This window comes from Zeus faber, assembly GCF_960531495.2.
Source record: "Zeus faber genome assembly, chromosome: 18".
Classification (NCBI taxonomy): Eukaryota; Metazoa; Chordata; class Actinopteri; order Zeiformes; family Zeidae; genus Zeus; species Zeus faber.
The window spans coordinates 9394397-9415947 of record NC_137210.1 but is presented as its reverse complement, the minus strand read 5'-3'; the positions used below and the strand labels follow the sequence as shown (position 1 = coordinate 9415947).

General features: G+C 45.8%; 1 protein-coding gene across 1 annotated transcript in view; it reads left to right on the top strand.

Moving 5' to 3' along the window:
* Positions 1-18229, top strand: part of dgkg (diacylglycerol kinase, gamma) — a gene marked incomplete at both ends in the record, with an annotated part of 75166 nt that extends 56937 nt beyond the window's left edge. The window contains 5 exons of the mRNA XM_080018764.1: positions 2620-2710; positions 4193-4394; positions 14581-14701; positions 17126-17186; positions 18131-18229. Of these exons, the coding sequence (XP_079874890.1) occupies positions 2620-2710; positions 4193-4394; positions 14581-14701; positions 17126-17186; positions 18131-18229 (574 nt within the window). The remainder of the gene's footprint in view (positions 1-2619; positions 2711-4192; positions 4395-14580; positions 14702-17125; positions 17187-18130) is intronic.
* Positions 18230-21551: the final 3322 nt, after the last annotated feature.

Here is a 21551-nt window from a genome sequence, read left to right as displayed (position 1 = left end):
GGTTGGGGGTGGGGGTTGGGCGCGTGGGCGGTGGGGGAGGGGGCAGGGGTCGTGGGGTCACTGCCCTTGCAGGGAATTAATGGAGATGCTTATCTGTAGGGAAGGGCAGCGCGCTGGGGGAGTCACGGGGGAGAGGAGGAGGGGGAACAGCCAGAAGTTTGGACACCGCTGAAGCCCCCAGTGTTTTCACCAAAACATTGTTCTGGAGGCTTCCCACCCCCCACCCTCCGGATTAAATTGCTTGTTTTGTTCTTCGGTTAGGTAGGCGCAAAAAAAATAAAACAGTGAACAGCGGTCAACCAAAAAGATGCGCTCCCTACTCACCCACTCTCTACACAATGCCACCTGAAGGCAGGAAACAAAGGTGATTAGATGAACTCTGCTGCATCGCCCCCACACCTCATTAACAAACAGTAAATGACAAATGACAAATCGAATAGAAAAACAGAAAATATTGACACAGCTCCTACAGATGCCTCTTGGAAGAGTTGTTTTTTTTAACAAGCACTGTATGTGTATTGATAAAGGCCTAAGGGATAAGATAAATGCCTCTTGTTTCTAAAAATGCGTTTACTTCCTAAATGTCAGTGTGTGAGCACAGTGTTAACTAGTGGATAAAAGTCCCCTCCGCTCTCCAGCCCCTGGGAGCCGCAAGCCATGGCTTGCATGCTGAACAGGGGAGAGAACACACACACACACACACACACACACACACACACACACACACACACACACACACACACACACACACACACACATACAAAAGTCCATATTGGAATACAAAGCAGCTCCCTTCAGGACCTTCCAGAAAGTCCCTTGGGAAGGCCCATGGGGGCTGAGTCAGCAAAGTTTGAAGCACTCCGTGTCTCTCTGTAAAGGAGAGGAAAAGAAAACACGAGTTAATCTCTTTTTTTTTTTGTCGGTCCTCCTCAAGTGAAAGCGAGTTAATGAGGTTAGGCAGCTTGCCTCGTCGAGAATCAAACCACTGCCTAATTGTGATCTCAAATATGCTCATAATCCCCAAATTTGACAGAGTGGAGGATACTGGGGAGTTATTGAGGTGAATGATAGAGACAGAGCGAGAGAGTTGGGGGTGGGGGTGGGGGGGCAAATTCGGGGCGAGAGTGGCAAGAATAAGAGCGGGAAAATAATGTATTGGTAGGAACGGTAAAGAAATTGCCATGGTATTAGAACATAGTGTAGCTGTTTGCAGCCCAATGGGGTAGGGGTCAGCCACATCTATCTTTTTCATTCACGACTCCATTCACATCACCAGATACAGAGAAACCCAAACAGGCCTAAACTATGCTTACCAAAATAATTGTATTTCAGTTTATTGTACTCAACAGGTTTATTTCAGATTGCAAGCATTCTATATCAAACTACATGAGGATGGCAACACGCTCACATAACAGGAAAAAAGCTGTCATGATGTGATGGAGGTGACATACACTTTCTAATACCTTCCGAATACCTTCTTAAGAACAACCGAAAGTATCAGTTTTAGCTTTGATTTAAATGATTTTTCCTTCGTACATTTCTGCAATGTACACACTGCGCTTCTTATTCTTGCTGTATCTTATATGGTCTTATCCTATCCTTTGACAAGTTGCATTTGTTCCTAAATTGTGTTTCTTGTTCTATTTTACTCATGTGTCCCATACCTCCTCGTCGGTCTCCATACCAGAGCAGCCCATTGCTATGCTGGTACGGTCCCGGTATGCCCACATGACGCCAGGCATGTTGTGTCAATAGCCATGTTGTCAGTATTGGTGCAACGGACTCACGTACGCGGTCCATAATCACACCATCATGGCAACACGTCGACACTACACTGGGTTTGACAATGGGGGACAGTTATGTATGAACGAACTCAAGGAACCGTCTCCTTTGACTAGTACCTCACAATGTCATACTCACTGGCCTTCAGGGATGCTGAGCGAGGGCTTCCCCACCGTCGGGATATTCATTTTATTTCCACTGTCTAATAGGTTCTGCTTAGCTGCACATTCAATGCCTCCGTCGTCATTTTGGCTGAGTTGCTCCAGTGCCGGGTTGTGGCTTCATCGAGGAGGCGCTTCAAAAGCTTCACCTTGACTGTTGCTGTTCAGTCATTGTCCAGCTAAAAAAGAGGTAAACGGGGAAAACTCAAAGACCCGATGTGGGAGGTCACTAGTGACACACCTCTCCGGGAGCTAGAAGTGAGGGTACACACAGTCAGACCCACGGCGAACATCCCACCAAAGGTGCTGCTTAAGGGCCAATGTGTTTACAGTTGGAAAGAAGCAGCACAATACAGCAGAACATGCACTAGCGGGGAGCAATGTCAAGCCTTTTTCCTGCAGTTATAATACCCAGAAAAAACTACTGTCCTCACAGTTTTTGGGTGCGTGGACAGCACGCTGACCTTTTGGGTCATGTGGCCTCCAGCTGCCCTGAGTCGTCAGTAGGCACCAGACAGCTTCAATATGTGGACGTTCCACAGCAAACAAGACCCTGTCGCGGCCGACAGTTGGTGGCCCAAGGCACAGCATCGCAACTGTCTTTATTGTCCGTTGCTCATGTCCGAGGGCCCGTGTCGTTAAATGTCCTTTATTTGCTCTTTTTCCTTCCCTACAGAATGAAAAACAAGCTTTGGTACTTTGAGTTTGGCACCACTGAGACCATATCTGCCACCTGCAAGAAGCTAAACGAATGCATTGAAGTGGAGGTGAGTCTCTAACAGACACGATTAAAAAAACACTGCCCTTGAAAATATCAATGAACACTTTCTATGATGACCAAATCCATCATGTTGTTGTGGAAATGTTGTGTATTTTATCTATATATAATAAGTACATACCTCCATAGCATGTTTAAATCTATGCATAATGCAGACAGAAAGGGTCTGTTTCTTTTACTACAATTTTCTACAAAGTACAGTCATTCTGTTGGGTTCCTCTGAAAGGGCATTTCAAACCTCTTTTAAATCATTATGTGCTATTCTTAGCTCCTGGTCTTAGGAATTCTCCACAAAGTTATCGATTGCCAGCCAGCGGTTGTGCTGATACATCTACCCTGGCTTAGCAGGGCTCAACGCAAAATAATAATTTGAAATACGAGAAACCTTTTCAGATGTAATTGAAGTCCAAATGAAAAGATGATGGAAGACCGTGGGTTGTACATGCAGCCCTGTTGACGCTTTTCTGTGATACTGTCCAAATGCGGTTGACGCAACGGGACGGTGTACTGCCAGCCTGGCTCAGCAAAGTCTGCAGATGGTTGGTGCGAATAGAGACTTATTCACAGACAGGTTTTAATGCCGGCTGGGAGCCAGCAACAGATTTTAATAATAACACTTCAAAGTTCAAATCTCTCCGTGACCAACCAGATATTTAATCATTACCAATTTGGAAGACACATCAGCTCGAAGATTCCCTCATATTGAATTATTTATTAATAAGTAAAAGGCAACTTCCGTTCAATAACATTGAAAACATATTACATCATGCAGTGGACTAATGCTTCAGATAAGGTTATATCATTATTTAACCATGGCGCCTTGTAAACATTTCATTTTGTGTATTCTGACAGATTTATCAGATTTATCATATTATATTATATTATAGTGGCAGTTTCTCCTACCATGCGCCACCCAAGTGTTCAGGGACCTCCGGCACAAAGACACAGAAGACGGGGGTTGTGAACACCAGTTTGTTGTAGAGAGTGGGCCAGATGGAATTAGCCCAGGAGCAGATGGACATGTGTCATGACTGGGGCTCCTCTCCTGAGTGTGTGTGGGGACGGGGGTTTTAACCCGTTGCTTGTTAGACCAACCAACGAGCAACAGGTATGCAGCCACTCTGACCCCAATTACCTAGACCCAGGTCAGGTAGGCTGCTCAAACCACACCATCCCCACACCACAATTATATTATGTTATATTATATTATATTATACATTCATTTATATACACAGCCATTTTATTTAATTAGAGCAAGTGCAAATTTAACTTTGGATCAAATTAACATGACTCACAGGATGTTATTAGCATGGTTTTGTGGTGTCAAGACAAGCAGTAGTAGTAGTACAGCATCCCCCTAAGTATTGTCCTGTAGTTGCTCGTCATTACTTGTTCTGATTCGTGAGATGCCAATTAAGTGTTTCTCGAAAACCCCCTCTCTCTCTATCTCTCTCGCTCGCTACCCCCCAAGTGTGATGGCATCATCTTGGACCTCAGTAGCACCTCCCTCGAGGGTATCGCCGTTCTCAACATTCCCAGCATGCACGGCGGCTCCAACCTGTGGGGAGAGACCAAGAAGAGACGGAACTACAACCGCATGAGCAAGAAAGCGCCGGATAGAATGCCCAGCAGCACTGTCACCGACGCTAAGGAGCTCAAGTTCTGTGTGCAGGGTGAGTCAGAAGGGAAGTGTGTGAGGGCACGTGTGTGTGTGTGTGTGTACACTGCGCACACAAGTCGGAGTGGAGCGAAACACCGCACCGGAACTACATTTTGGCATCTGTTTTCCTCACATCGAATGGAACGGTAACGACTTTCTCCTCCGGTCTCTGCGTGCCCTAGTGTGATCCTCGTGGGGCTGCAGCGCGAGTGGCAGGGAGCTGTATAGTACATCCAAAATGAAACGTCAGGCCCAGGGAGCGTTATTTTTTCTTTTATTCCAAACATGAGGTCATTTACACAATTTAAAATAGGCAGGCTTGTGTGCTCTGTCCCCTGTCACGGCAGCAACGCCTTGCGGAACAAATAACAGAACGAACCCTGGGGTTTTTGGTGTCTCCTTTGAAGGGAGGACTTTGGTCGCTCTGCACTCCGCCGCAAATGTTTGTACAACACTCTCGTGGCAAGTGCCGCTGTCACAATATCACACCATCGCCGGGGCCCTGCGGGGGTTTGTTTTCCAGCAGCAACGCTGGGCCCAGAGGCTGAGCAACCTCTGTCGCACCGCATCCTCGGGGGACGAGCTGCGCGGAGGTATCGCTCAAGAACAGTCACTACGACCGAACAGCCGCTCCAGACCGCCACAGTTTGACCTCCCTAAACTGAGGGGAGAGGAGAGGAGGAGCGGGAAGGAGGGGAATGGGGGGGAGACAGGGGAAGATGGAACGGGAGATGAGGAGGGAGGAGCGGAGGGGAGGGAACGGGGGGGGGGGGGGGTGGAGGGAGGAGGGGGAGAGGAGAAGCGAGGGGAGGAGGAGCGGCGGGGTAGAGAGGAGGCGGAGAGGAGAGGAGGCGAGGGGGAGAGGGATAAGGAGTGGAGGGGAGAGAGGAGAGGAGGGGTGGGGTACAGAGGAGAGGAGACAGGAGGCGTGACGAGGAGAAAGGAGGGGCGGAGAAAGAAGAGAGGGGGAGGAAAAGAAAGGAGAGAGCAGAGGAACGGATGGAGAGCAAAGGAGGAAGGAGCGGAGGGGAGAATGGAGGAGTGAAGAGGAGGGAAAGAAGAAAGGAGGGGAGGGTGGAGAGGAGAGGAGAGGAGGTGAGGGTAAAAGTAGGAAAGTCATAACTGATCAGTAAATTATTGCCGATGTAGATTATATTATTAAAACAAACTTTTATAGTTTCGGGCCGAAGGGAGTCTCGCATTTTGTTTTTATTTAAGAAAAAAGGACGTTTACTAAACTCACATTCATCCTGCTCCACTCTTTCGCTCCACGCATCCCACTCGAGGATCATCCACTGGTTGAGCTAAATGCTGTTTCCATGGAGACCCCATGGCTGTGTTGAGGCAGAGAGAGTGCGAGAGGCGAGAGACGGAGGGAAAGAAAGAGCAGGAGAAGATGAAGGCATGGAGGAGAAATAAAGAGTAAACGATAGAAATCACCAAAAAGATTGCGACAATTTCCGCTGCGTGCGTGCGTGCGTGTGTGTGTTTTCGCATGTGTCATTATGGTTGCCTGTTTTGGAGTACATATTTATATGTGGCACAACTCTCTTAACTGAGGCACTGGTATCCTTACACACACACACACACACACACACACACACACACACACACACACACACACACACACACATCATGTTTATTACATCACATTTGATACAGGTTGAGAATACTTATTGGCCTACAATTATTAAAAAGATAAAATTAAATTTAAAAACAATTATGACAAATAAGTGATTTGTCCCCCAGCGTAGGTCCAAAGACCATCTCTGGTCCTACCCCCATCCTGGTCCTGCCCTCGTCCTGGCTCTGCCCTCGTCCTGGTCCTGCCCTCGTCCTGGCCCTGCCCTCATCCTGGTACTTCCCTTGTACTGTCCTGCCCCCGTCCTGGACTTCCCCCCGTCCTGGTCCTGCCTTTGTCCTGTCCTGCCCCCATCCGCATCCTGCCCCCATTCTGGTCCTGCCCCCGTCAAGGTCCTGCCCCCATCCTGGTCCTACCCCCATACTGGCACCACTGCCCGCTCTCACCGCTCACTTCCAAAGGCTCTGGCCCCACGAGCTGTTGGGTCCATATTGGGTCCATATGTTCCATCAGTATTAATAGCACAAGAACACAGAGGACGGCGCATGCTGTGTTACCGACATATGCAGGCACGCATGGACGCAAAACGGACACAGGCACGCACTCACGCATAAACCCTGCACATAAACGCACACAGAAACTCCCGTATGCATGCACATATGCAAACACTCGCACACGCAAATGCACACAAAGTGAAAGTTGCGCATATAGCTGTGGGCCTGTCACGGTGCATCCTTCTCGCCAACTGCAGTCACTGCTTTGACCCAGCTGCCGTCTTGACGGCCTCCCAAGGATCAATATTGTCAAATGTCAAACAGTGTTTGTGGGCCTCGGGCAAACTGATTAACGAAGCTTTTAAGCTGTCAAGCCGCGATAAGCTTTTAAGGATCTGCTAGATTGGCTGTTTACTCCTAAGCACTCTTTCTTTTCTTACTACGTTGTTGCATTATGCTAATGACAGCGAGCGGGTTTAGATGTGTGTGTGGGTGTGTGTGCATGACGTGAATGATATAAAAATGCACAATATAATTTCTCTCCGTTCACTCCGTCTATCAGCAGAGCCGTTGCCAGGAAATCTGGTTCCCATGAAAAAATAGGAAACGTTTATTTGAAAAACAAAAGTGTTGTGAATCCCACATTCTATCCCTGTTCTTTTTATTTTCTCTTTCTGTTATTGAGCCCCAGGTTTACTTTTCTGCGGTGACCTAATAACAGAAGTTTGTCAACTCAGCTGGTGTGTTCGGAGCGGTTTGGGGGGGGGCTACTCTTTCCCCCAGTTTAGTAGGAGTAAAATCCATATTTTCATCAGAGATTCTATTGATTATGGTGTTGAAATATTTTTTATTTAACTGACACATGTCAACCAAAGTCACAAGACTTTAGTTAATGGAAATATCTCAATTGTCCAGACATTGTGGGCCCCTACCTGGCCCCCTGATCATTATGCTTTTCCCCGCTTTATCAAACCCCTGCATGCCAGTGGGTATATCAATGTGAATAAAAGTCAGAAGCGGAGGGTCAAAACAACTCAGCTGAGAGGCTGGGAATAAAAAACAAAAAAGTGCATACATGATCGATTAGCGGCCTGAATATGAAAATCAAATCAATTGATCCATCTTTTTCTTTCTAAAACACCACTGGCTGTGGATTTACTGTTTCAGTGGTAATTTGTATTTGTTTTATTAAATGAACATTCCAGACACAGAATGCACTACATTATTCTCAACCCCCGACTCTGATGTTTTGAATTTTCTAGACTACTTAAAATAAAAAATATATTATTATTGTTATTATTATTATTATTATTATTGTTATTATTATTATTATTATTATTATTATTATTATTATTATTAATAATAATAATCATCATCATAATCACAATCATAATATTCATAATAAATATAATCATAATAATACATAATAATAATTAAATAACAAACAACAACAATAATAATAATAATACTAATAACAATCACAATAAGTTTCCTTTCCTTTGTTTTAAATGAGGGCAGCTCCTGACAGCATCTCTGCCACAGATAGAAGAACGTCTAATTTCATCTTGTGTTACTGTTTACTCGTATTACTATTACTGTTTTTACCAAATGATGGTTGTCGGTAATGCCAAGCCTATGTACAGTCTAAATGCTCAATTTAATTTTCTCGAAAATAAACAATGTAAAATGTCTCTCCTGTGTACTTTGCAATTGAGCACCCTCCCGACAGCTATGTGTGTCTTCCCCATTACCAGGTCCAAAATGCAACCACCCTGCCCACTGGAATGGCTCAGCAAGCATTTTAAGGATTCAATATTCACAATGGCCAGTTTTAGTTTCATCACAATTTGGTTAATAATTTCCAAGCATTGGCCATTTGAGCAACGCAACCTTTCCTTTAGGTCAAACGATTCCCATAATCTGGCACCATAAAGTAGATAGTTTGTCCAGGGCCAAAGTTGATGCATCGAAAATGTGACTGTTCTGTGCATAATTCCAGTTCTTGAAGAATGACTTGCATCACCACATAGTGATTCAGTGACTGTCCAAATTACAGTCGAAGTATGTGTTTCTGAGTTTGTGTGTGTGTGTGTGTGTGTGTGTGTGTGTGTGTGTGTGTGTGTGTGTGTGTGTGTGTGTGTGTGTGTGTGCTTGTGTGACTGTGTGTGTCAGTTTGATTGTGGGTAAGCAAATCTTGCAATCTTTCACAGGGTTTAACCTTCAGTAAATTAGCTCTATCTGCCAATCTCATGGAGTAGGGTGATGGTAGTCTCTCTCTCTCTCTCTCTCTCTCTCTCTCTCTCTCTCTCTCTCTCTCTCTCTCTCTCTCTCTCTCTCTCTCTCTCTCTCTCTCTCCCTGCTTCTACTCATACATAAAAAAAAATTGTGTTTGTCTAGGCACTTCCATGCGCAGGTTTTGTGTATGTTTATGTGTGTGTGTGTGTGCGTATACCTAGTTATGCGTGTGAGGGTGGGTATGCACATGTCTGGACATAATAAAGGGACTGTAGGTGTCGGAGTATGTGTTTGTATGTGCGCACAAGCAATCGTGCAGCCGTCACAATCAAGGAAATTGTTTATGACAGTTGTTTTGCTCTGCCACAATGAGATCATGCCTTTAAAGCTATTTGCGACGGATAATGCAATCAGCCAGGTTATCCAAAGTAAGTGAAGGCAGCCCTGGGCAGTCCTGATCTCAGAGATGAAACCCTAAGCTAATGAGTCACTCCATTTATGTACTTTGTTCTGTCACGAGAGCAAGGGCAGAACTACTACTATGTGTTGGAAACACTTAGTAGTGGTAGTAGAGTCATCGTACGGTCAATACCTGTGTGAATTGAGGCAGCTAGTACGTGTGTCATGCAGCATTAGTAAACACAAGTTCTTCAAATGAGGACACATTAGGTCTAGGAATTTGGACTTTGGAAGAAGCTGATGCTTGGTCCTGTGCTGCTGATTGACTGACACAGTGTTGAGAAACACTTCCAGCACTTGAAGTGCTGAAAGAAACAGGACATACGTATGTCGACCACCCTCTCTTCCTTCAACCTTTATCTCGGCTTCATCTCTTCCTCCCTCCCCGTTCATTTCCTTCCGGTTTTCTGGATCCAAGATCGAATTCCCAGACTTCGCCTCCCGGGGAACAGGACGCATCGTCCCCTGCATCCATCACTGTCCCATGTCACTGACCTCCCACCGCTCGCTGTCCCTCAGTCGCTCTATGTCCCGCAGTGCTATTCACGGCCATAAGCATCTGGAGATGATCGGTTTTGGGGTTTTTTCCTCACACTACCAAAATGAAGGATCACTCAGATCAGATCACTTTGATTGACCCCTAACCTCTCCTAGACGGATGGGACAGGAATGGTTTCTGTATGAAACTGCCCGGCTGAAGAGAGTAGTAGTCGGTGATGACGACGGCCGAGCAAATTGGATGAGTATTAACTCTGACTGATAACTACTAAACCAAAACGAAAACGAATTTTGATATTCGAGTAGAGTAGGAATACAGATTGTGGAGTCTACATCCTCCGTATGCTCACGAGGAACGGTGTGAGTTAGCCGCATGCTGCGTCTTCCCCACCGTGCCATACTTACACAGTGTACTCTGTCGTTATGCCAGCCGAGCGCTTGCCCGCCCCCACGCACCTTTACCTCCGTTTGGCGCTGGCGAGGTGCGGTCCAGTTCCTCTTGACCATCTGCCATGGCTCCGACCACCCGCGGACAATGACAGGTTGGTTGGAGAGGGACGAAGGAAACACAAACACGCTTTTTTAACTGTGGCGCAACGGCCAGGGCCTCACGCGCCATACGGTCTGTAGGCTTTCCTCTGGGAAAATGTAAAATTATCATCACCTCTCGGAATAGGTTTTTACTCCCTGAGAAAAGAGGGACTTGGATTATTTAAATTGGAATTTGTATGTATGGAATATGTAATAATTAACTTACAGTATGCCATGTTTCTTCCCAAGTGCCATTGTGGCCACTCGGACATAAAAAATAAACAGATTGTGTGTGTGTGTGTGTGTGTGTGTGTGTGTGTGTGTGTGTGTGTGTGTGTGTGAACGCACAGTTTTTTGGCAATAGTTACGTATAATTTCGTGCATGCAGTTCACAGGTAGTTTTTCCTGCCTGCACAGCAGAGAAAAGGCGCACAGCGCAGCAGAAACGACTCTGACCGGCATGCTGCTTGGCAGAGCACGGCCATCCCATCCCAGAATGCACTGCCACTGGCTTATGTAAGAGGCTGTTCTATTCTATTCTTAGCACTACCTCGGTGAGACGTAACAGCGCTGGCTGCCTGAGAGCCAAACACACAGAGATCTGATGAGGTGGGAAACATTGGTGGGGTGAGAATCAGCGCGGTGGGTTTACTCCGCCATTGCACTTGCTCTCTGGGACGCAGCGGCATACCCATATATGGCAAGAGGAAGAAGAAGAGGTGTAAGAGTGGGCGTGCGTGGGAGGGAGGGAGAGAGGGGCGGGAGGGATTTATACATTGATTAGCACTGGAGGAAAAAATGGCTATATGAATGGACATCTGAATCTCATCATGGAAATCTGAAAACGGCACATCTGCATTCATTATTTTACTGGATTTTCATGCCCTTGTCCCAAATAAGTATAATATGAATGCTCTTCATTCCAGGCATCTTTTAAATGTTTTATGGATACAAAAACACCCAGATTTCATGCGTCAGCCCAGTCTCCGTACTCTTAATTCCCATCTGTCGTGTGCAGCTATTGTGTCACTAGTTTAACCCACCCCACCGACCCCCCTTAATCCCCCACTCTCCAAATGTCCAGTTTTTCCTTAATGGATGCTCAATCCTATTATTACTTCTTGGAAAGATCTGTGTAGGCACAGCATCTCATGTGCCCTTTCCTTGGCAGGCCAGAGAGAGAGACAGACTAGCGACTAGAGTGACAAGCAGTGAACTCTGCAGTCAGAAAGCCTGGTTCTCGGGGACAGATATGTCCCCAGACATATCGGGTACAATCTTACAAATAGAATTACCATCGTCCTCTACACTGTCCATGTGCATGTTTTTGTTGTCCATTTGAAAATAGAGCAACGTGTGTGTGTGTGTGTGTGTGTGTGTGTGTGTCTGTGTGTGTACTTGTGAAAATGATGACAGTCCCTCTTTGCGTCCAGGATATCAGAGCAGTTGCGGAGGGTGTGGTTGGCATTGATGGTGTTTGCCCTCCTGGCAAGGGTGTTCATGAAATTATAAAGCCAAATTATGTGGCGTCGGTCATTCACGTTATCCACCACATGTCAAACACATTTTTCAACATCTATCGTTAAAACCTTTCATTTCTTGTTCTGTCTTGTACACTTGGTAGGGGTGGGGGGGCTTTGCAAGGAATAAACATGTTTTCTTTGATAACCGCCTTTCCGATAGCTTTATCGGATATTGTTATGGTGGTTCCGCCTTCCAAACGCCGACCGTGTCACAGGCGGTGGTGTTGAAACGTATCATTTTATTGTAGAGAGTGGCAAGATCAGATGGAGCAGATGGAAACATGTCATGACAAGGGCTCCCCCCGTGTGTGTGTATGTGTGGGGGGGAGGGGATGGGTGATTTAACCTGGGCTTGTTGATTGCTCTGAAGAGAAACAGCCGTTCAGTCACCCTGAGCCAACACCTGATCCCAGGGCCAGTTAACTAGGCCCAAGACAGGCGTGGCTGCTTAAATCACACCACCCCTACACCACAAATGTATACCAAAATGCAATCAAGGCAATGTAAAATGCGTTTACAACGATGACAGTGCGTCCTAGTTCACAAAAATATAGAAATAGCATTTTCACTGTTTATTGTCATCAGCCCTTCAGTACAAACCTTACCGCTACCGCTACCGCCCCAACCCCCACCCCCCACACACAGACTCCCAAGCATTTTGTATTTAAGGGCATCCCACTAAGTGATTTTAAATGTTTCCTCCCCATTCTTCACTGACATTTTCTGTAGAATTGTCATCTTAAATATTAAAGACTACCAATGACTCACAAGCAAACATCTCTCCGTATAAACTTTGTTCATATTCAACTCAGGCACGGAAAAACGGCTTTCTTTTTTAAATGCCACTCACAAACTCAATTATACTGGCACACAAATGCATGTGGCACATTCACAGTTTGTGATAACACCTTTGAAGGTGTCTCAGCTACTGTACAAGCTCAGTGTGACATTGAAAAATACAGACCAGAGAGACTATAATTCATAAATTAACATTTTTAATTAAAATGCTCTCTGGAAGCGCTCGTATCCTTTTGATGTGCAAAAAAAGTTAAAGATAGGGAAAGGATCGGTGCTGACACAAAAAAAAGTTGAATTGAAATGGCTGCTTTTAATCTCATCCTCACTCTCGCCTCTTGCCTGTAATAATCCCCACATGCAAATTGGAGCAATTATTACGCGCACACGCCAAAGCCTCATGGTGAGTACTACGTTGCATCAGGGCTCAGACAAAAAAAAAATCCACTCCCCACAGGAAAGCAACAACAAGCCACAGTTTTCTTTTTGCACTTTGAAACAAGGCCAACGAGCACAGTGAGGTCAGGCAACGTTGGGAAATTATTAGCTGTGTTTACACTGCAACAGTCTGGCAGGCCTGCAGCCTATAGCGCTAGTCAAAACAGGCAAGGCCAGTCCTAGCTTGTCTGGGCAAGACAGCGCTATGGTAACCAGGCCCTATGGGAATGGTTTGACCGGTTCCCTAGGTACAGTACCACTCGCCCTGCCGTTGTCTTCCCCTGCACCCACGCAAACTCTAATATGGGAGGATCGTCCAATTACTTTTGCACATGTCAAACAGAGACGCTTGGAAGCTGAGATAGACAGAGTACGTGTTAACAAAGTGCAGCTTTTCAGTTTGAAGGGATTGGACTCCTTTCCTTTTGTTAAAAAGGAAGGCAAAAAAATGACCAATTCTCTCAATTGTTCTGGAGAAATTAAGATACAGCCAGGCAGCGCTGTGATTCATCACAGCCGTCAGACATGAAGGCAGGCAGCAGGGACTTGGGCTTTTTGTGTGCATAGAATAGGGTTGGGATATGTTTAGTTGTTCAGCTGGCACCAGCCTGGCCGCCTGTGTTAATCAGCTCTCTGAGCCATACACTAACCTGCATGATTAGCTAGGATATGCGTAACAGGAACATAGCCTGGTCGTTCCTGATCTAATTATGTGCCTGTCACCAGTATACACTCTCCGTCCGTCCATAGTAGGATCCCGTGGTAAATTCCGGTAAACCACGGTGCGGTGCTCATCCAGCTTGTTGGACCTTACTTTGTTTGGAAAGGATGTGGCCCGCATCAGAAGAGTTGAATTGAGGATAATCAAATTAATAAATTTAAAAAACAGTTGCCACCCAGACAGAAGTACAAATGATCAGCTGAAGGGTTAATACTTTTGGGAAAGGAGGATACTTAATAAGCCCTGATTAAATCATAGACATGATGTCATATGAGGTCCTTCTAAAGCCTTGGTCGTATGACAAGGAACATGGCATTGTTTTTACCACACAGAAGAAGATCCCTAATGGAGAATTATTATTATTATTATTGGAGTGTTTATTGGCTGAGAGACCTGAGCATGTCAGTGGTGTGCAAGCCTCTTTTCGTCTTTGTAGATCTGAGCTGTGGTAGAACCGTGGTGCTCGCGTGCATAATACACAACTCACTGTAAAGGGATCTGACACGTCTCCCCATCTGGGGATTACTGTGCTGCCATGTATGAGGGGAGAGATGGGGAAGAAGAAGAACGCAGGAGGGAGAATATGTTTGTTTGAATCTGTGTGTGTGTGTGTGTGTGTGTGTGTGTGTGTGTGTGTGTGTGTGTGTGTGTGTGTGTGTGTGTGTGTGTGTGTGTGTGTGTGTGTGTGTGTGTGTGTGTGTGTGTGTGTGTGTGTGTGCGCAAGCTGGGTACACTTGGGTACACACGGATTACGTAAGTTTCCCCAGTGGCATCCAGTCGGGACTTCACTCAGTGGGCTGCTCAGACCAATGATCAGGTCTCCTATAAGCCTAAACCAGGAAACACCCCCTCTTATTTTGTCTGTCTGTTTGTCTCTCTCTTTCTGTCTCTCACCATCTCTCTTATCCCTCTCCTCTGTCCAGATTTGAGCGACCAGCTGCTGGAGGTGGTTGGTCTTGAGGGAGCCATAGAGATGGGACAGATCTACACTGGACTGAAGAGTGCGGGACGCAGGCTGGCGCAGTGTGCCAGCGTCATCATCAGGTCAGGGTACACTGATGTTCCCTGTCCCTCCATCCCTCCTTCCTTCAACCAAATATCTCTGTGCTCTCATATTTCCTTTTATGTTTCTGCCTATCTATTTTTATCCATGTCCACTTTCTGCCTATTCCCCCTACATTCCGCTGCTCCCCAAGCTAAAGGGGGCACCATGATTACTCTGCTTAGCAAATCAGCTCTCTCTCTTTTTCCAAAAATATGAATTCTCTCTGATTGTATTATGTCGTCAGGCATTAACCTCGCCCCTGCGGTATCCACGGGTTACTGTGCCCCAACTAAATAAATTACATACTTGAACTGCAAACTAACTAAGTCTTTGGAGCCAGGAACAGGCTGGCAGGGCAACAAATCCTCTGTCTGACAGGTCTGATTGCCGTCACAGTCACATTTTGCCTTCATCGCCAGCTTATGCAAGGAAAGTGGCTTTAGCTCATATGTTTTTATTGCTGGAGCAGGTCTCGGCCAATTTCACTTCCACGATGAGTCAGTTACTGTACCGATTCAAAGAGGCAAAATAACAAGTGGCTTTCTTACCTGTCAGGCAAACTGCCCTCATATTTTCCTTTAGCACAGAATTAAAAGCGCATTCATCACGGTTATTCTCCCATAATGTGTTTCTGTTCTGCCTTTAGATAGGAAGTAGTGTCAGACAGAAAGTCATATGAGCATAGGAGTTGCATGTGTCCTCCAAATCATTCTGCTCCTTGGTAGGGACATACAGTATGCTGTACATGTCCTTAAGGTGCAAAGTCAGCGTAATGGGCCACCCAGTGCACCCTTTGCCACGCTCCTTCATTCGGGATGGGGTATCATAGGCGATGTGCACATCCACAAACCCACTGTGAACACCTACAAAACTAAGATACCGAATAATGGCCGCCCCAGTTTCCTCAAGCCATGTGAGAGCTCATGTGAAACAACACTTCTCAGCTGAATAATCCAAACACCAAATGGAGTGGCCAGCTCCAGAAACCAGTACCTGTCAGATCTTCAGCCGTTCTGCCAACGAGAGGATGAAGTAGGCCATCTCTGTCGAGATGCCCCCTCCGTTCCACACCCCTCGTCAGTGCCTGCCTTACAACAAGCAGCAAGACCTCACCCGCCTCATCTCTGTCTGTTGTACATTGCTGGAGATGAGCCAGAGCCAGAGATAAGAGACTAGTCTATGTGAACTTCATGAAGATCTTCAGCAATGGGCATGCAAAGCTAGCACCTCTGCTTGATGCAGACAAAGAATGACAAATTAGGGTCGTCTTTGAGACCCCGAGCAAAACAACATATTACGGAATGACATGCTGCTCAGAGGCCCAGACCTAAATATCAGCCTGCTGAGTGTGGCTTCAGGAGTGAATTTTTCATTCATCTTTCTCATCCAACAGATGTGCCACAGCTTCTTGGTCAAAAGCTTACCTCCGCTTTCTGTTGTTCAATTTCACAATGAGGTAATGGAATTTCAAATGAAGGTCCACAACCAAGGTCAGCAACCACCCATCGCCTGCAGCGGCCATCTGCGGGCTCAAGAGGACAGCAGCCGTTCAGAGTCGATGCAAGGCATTTCATGGAACGTCACTTCAGCCGTCAATTCAGCTGTGATGTTATGAGAGCTTTCCAAGTGAAGACTGTGCCAGGGGCAGGATTCGCCAGGGGCGAAGTCTTGGACCAGGATGGCACTCTACAGGCAGACAGTCCACCAAAGCGAGTCAGGGGTACTACGTCCCCACTGCTCCAAATCTAACTGACCATGCTACCAGAGCATTACCTGCAAGCCAGCTAGCCTTCTCCTCATGGTTAACTGGACCCACATTCCTCAGTGATTCAAGCATGCAATGAGACATTTGAAATCATAATTTCTTACATCTCCATACATTCTGGGAAGTATATACATACATGGAAATTAATAGGCGTATACGTTGTTTTATTTTAATTTATTTTCATATACAATAACAAATTTGTATGTTTTGTATGCCTTTTCAGTTTCACACATCCTCCATTAAAGGACATCAAGATATCATCTGTCTCCATTACCTTTTTTGTGTGTTTAGCTTGCTGCCTCGCTCTGTATGAAAATGCAGTATGTGAGGGCAGAAGAGTTTCCATGACCGTACAAACATATATAAAAGGCTTAAACTAATTTAAAATAGGTGTGTGTGTGTGTGTGTGTGTGTGTGTGTGTGTGTGTGTGTGTGTGTGTGTGTGTGTGTGTGTGTGTGTGTGTGTGTGTGTGTGTGTGTGTGTGTGTGCATGCACCATGCGCCTGTGAGTTTAGGGAGTGGGGGCCTGTCTGGGAATGGGTCTCATGGGAACAAAGGGTGTAGTGTTTGACCCGATCCTGGGACAGTGTGTTCAGCCTGCGCTGCCTCGGAGGTGCGTGTGATCTGACCCTCCCGTCCCCCTCCTCTGTCTACACAGGACATCCCGGCTGCTGCCCATGCAGATCGATGGAGAACCATGGATGCAACCTCCCTGCACGGTGAGAACGAACGCTGTTAATTACTCACCTTATATAACTCCGCTTGAAGACACTGGCAGAGTGTGCTTGGGCTAGATGAGGCAATGTAGGTTTTCTTTTAGCTGTGTTATTTTTAATATCCCACTTTTTTCGGCTCAGTTCTTTGTGCCTTTTTAATCTTCCTCCTCCTCACACCTCCAACCTTCCATGTGAAATCGAATTTACTTCAAACACTGTTATGTCACAACACAGACTGGTTATACCTACCACGCAAAGATGAGAGCTGTAGAATCCATTCACATAGGGAGCAGAACACAGAGCAGTGGCCTTGGCTATGCAGTTTGTCTATCCCCGTCTCTTTGTCTCTCTCTCTGTCTGTCTGTCTCTCTATCAATGTGTAGTCTATATCAAAGCATTTCAAATATATTTCTGTGGTATGGGGGTAGTGTGGCTTAAGCAGCCATACCTGTCTTGGGTCTAGGTAATTGGGCCCGGGATCGGAGGTGGCTGTACGCCTGTTGCTCGTCAGAGCAATCAACGAGCAACAGGTAAATCACCCATCCCCAAAACACAGGGAGAGCCACAGTTATGACATGTGTCCATCTGCTCTCGGCTTGTTACATCTTGCCATTCTCTACAATAAACTGGTGTGTTTGCAACATCTATGGCTGTGCCGCTGTGTCGGAGGGCCCTGAAAACACCACCCGGATGGCGTGTGGCAGGGGGAACTGCCACAATTTTATTTTTGTAATTTTAGACTTTTCTGGATGCTCTAGGTGCAATGTTCTTGAACTGTGTGGGTTATTTTGCCTGCAAGGATGTTGTAAGTATCTAACCATCTGTTATATTGAGTTGTATTTAAAGTCTACGTGTTGTAGATCGAGTAGATGATGATCCATTTGAGTTGGATAAGGTGTTTATTATAGTCTTAGTCTCTCGTCTCTTTTTGTGTATGGTCCTCACAGGTCAGGATCACACAAAGGAACCAGGTACCCATGTTACTGGGCCCTCCTCAGAAGACACCGTTCTTTTTCTTCAAGAAACGCAACCGGAGCCGCGACTAGGAGCCAAACACTCATACACACACGCACACACTACAACATAAACACAAACGCACACAAACGACAACTGCAGTTTTTTCAGGTGACTGACTCCCAGGGTGCAATTTCAATCTGGGTGTCAAGATTATCAAATGGATCCCATTCAGAGGGGGAATTTTTCCTAGTGTCAATATACCCATGGATATTTCATTCTCAAAGACCTGACAGTCATGGGCCCGTAATGGAACAATTCTCAGTCTATTGACCTATTGCTCTGTAACTATCAAATATACTATTTTTTTCCTCTGGAATGCCGACCCTGCCAGTGGCCAAGTCAAAATCCTCTGTCCAAGCCGTGACTATGGGCCCAGCCCTTAGCAGCAGCTAAAGCTGGGTCCTAGCGTCTCAGGAGCGAGTCCAAGTCCAAATCATTCAGCCCTACACCAGTGCCGCACTGCCTGCCATTGGGTCCGGACATAATATAGGCTCAGTGTCCCTAAAACAGAGAAAGAGGTGGATGGCAAGATCGAAATTGACATACAGTAGGTTGGGATTGAGCAAGCTTGCGCAAAAACAAGTCAGGGAAGGAAATGAATTATATGGTGAGACACTGAGGAAAAGAGCAGATAGACTATGGAGACCAAGGATGGGGGTGGGGCTGGAATGATTGGAGCCAAAGTGGTACGATAGTAGACATGACTGTTTTAAAAGGCCAGCGAAAAAGTGGAGTAAGATCCACCTCCTTGCAGAGTCGTTATGAATAATGGAGCACCGAATGCTTGTAAGAGGCTCACTCCTGGACCTCCCCGTGGACTAGCAACACGGTACAGTAGGGAAAGGAGAGCGGAGAAGCCTCATCCATTATTGAGCCCTTTCGTTTATGGGTTGATGGCAGTAGGGCGTAACAGAAGTCTGAGATGGGAGAAAACACGCAGGGATTTTAGGCTCCTTGCATCACTAACCCACAAACAAGGATCTCTTCAACCCTATTAACAAACTCTGAGCCTGATCCGGCTTCAGACCGTACGCAAGGAGGCAAATAAAGTATTGTCCCCATAAGAACCAGTTGTGAACTAATGTGAGGCGTCAAAGTGGCCATCGAACTTCTATGGGAACACGGCGAGACCCCCCTCCACTGAGCACATCGCTCTGATCGCAGAGCCTCCGGATGTCTAACCCCAGCCGACCCTCTCGGCAGAGGACGTTTCTAGCATGTCAAGGACTGAAATAAATGCCGCCCCCACCACCACCACCTTGTGGACCGACGACAGGGGGACTAAATTTACCCCTCTATTTCAGGGAGGGTTCATCGGTCCTCCTCTTAAACTTTATGCCTAAAGATAGTGTCACAACATCAACTCACAATATCAGGTGTGTGATCAGAAGAGTTCAAAACCCAGGGTCCCCCTCCTCCTCCTCCCCACTGCAAAGTGCCGGAGTGTCTTTATTTCATCCATCACTTCACCAAAAACAAATGTGTTTATTGTGTATATAACACAAAATGGGAGGATTGGGAGGGGAGGATTATTCTCAAATGGAAAATAGAAAAATGGCAAAACATATATGTGCAGACACAGTATTTGTACATTTAGAAAGTGTGGTGCATATATACACCTGATTGTGTTTTTAATATCATATCATTGTTATTAACGTGGAGTTTGTAGCTTAGAGGAGTACAGATCAGTATTCCTCAGTGGCTCTCCAAAGACAGTTTCACACATTGTCTAATTCAGATGAGATGGCGTCCAAACAAGGTGCTGGATCCACTTCAGGTCGGCTTCCTCCCTAATGCAAGTAAATGTAGCTAGAGATTATCCAGTCGGGTTTTCGTGCTTTCATATATGATTGAAGAATAATTGAAATAAGTCACATAACAGCACTAGATTTATCTGATGTGAGTTGGATTATGTTGGGGAAAACTGTCTTTTAACCAGCTGGGATGTAAATCTCTATGCAGTAGGGAAGGATAAAGTTGAAGATGAGGTCTTACGGTTTGAAAAACTAAAACTAAAACAGGAGAGCTTCTCTCAAGATTTAGGCTTTTTTTTTTTTTTACCCCGGTTCCCTTTAAAACACACTGAGGGGTGAATTCACAAAGAATGGTTTGCGGCGGCTGATAGCGCTTTGAAATTGGGCATCAAGTCGCGCCCCCTGCCAGCGCGTCTCAACGTCCGATTCACAAAAGTTCTGCAGCGTCTTATCGCAATCCTCCATGTGGCAAAGTAAATAAGGGCAATTGTCTGGCGGTGAGGGGCAAAAAAAAAAAAAGGAAGCGGTGGCTCGATCTGTTCTGCTGCACGATCAATAAGCATACCAGTCAACATTGGGATTCGAAAATAATGGAAGTGGTCCGGTTACCCAGTTGGGGTCCCCCCCCTCCCCCGGACCATTTCCATTACTGTGTTTTCAAATCCCGATGTTTAACTTGTTGGGTATATATTCTCTGATTGCGCAGGGAAAGGATGGGTGTTTGTGAATTGGACATTTGTCGCAACGAGGCTCATTTGCATAGAAAGGGGCCAATTTTGTGCCATATGACTAAAACCAAATTCAAATACGCGCAAATTGCTACGTTGCACCGAGACGCTATTTGCATTGCAGCGCAGTTCGAGGGGCATTTCACCGTTTGCGGGTGATTTGTGAATAAGACGCTTGCGTTTTCTTGTTATTTGCACATGTTTAGCGGCCGCAAAAGCCGTGCAATCGTTGCGTGAATTCGCCCCTGAGTTGCCACTCTTGCACCCAGGCACCTCGGGGAAATAAACACACACAGGATGTCCAGGGAATAATACTCTTATGCTTGTTCTATTATTGTGGCCGCTCAACCTGAAACCACATTTTTTGGTGAATGTGAATGGAATCAACTTGAATGTATAGATTGGGGACATAAACGGATAAACTTTCCACATTAAGAAGATGCACTGACATATATCGCTGACACATGTGGTATGGCCTTGATAGTATGTCAATAGGGTTGAGAATATTACCAGACAACAATATTCCCTAATTTCCTACAGTACTACTGAATTTGCTTTGATCCTCATTGGTGCCTGGGTTGCAAGGCGCCTCGGTGGGAAATTAGTGCATGTTTACAGTTACTTTGCATTTATTGAAAGAATGATTTTAGATGGTTTAATTGATCATTGTACATATTTTATAATACTTTATCTCAAGTTAACTCACACCGCCGCATGCCTGCTGAGACAAGTTTTGTGTCATGTTTTGCGGCTCCTTTTTTCTGCAGACTCACCTGTGGATCAGACTATACACTTCTATTCTTTGCTTGAAATTCCATTTATCTGATATATTTATTTGTTGTGAGTTTTAATTTTTCGCTAGCATGTTT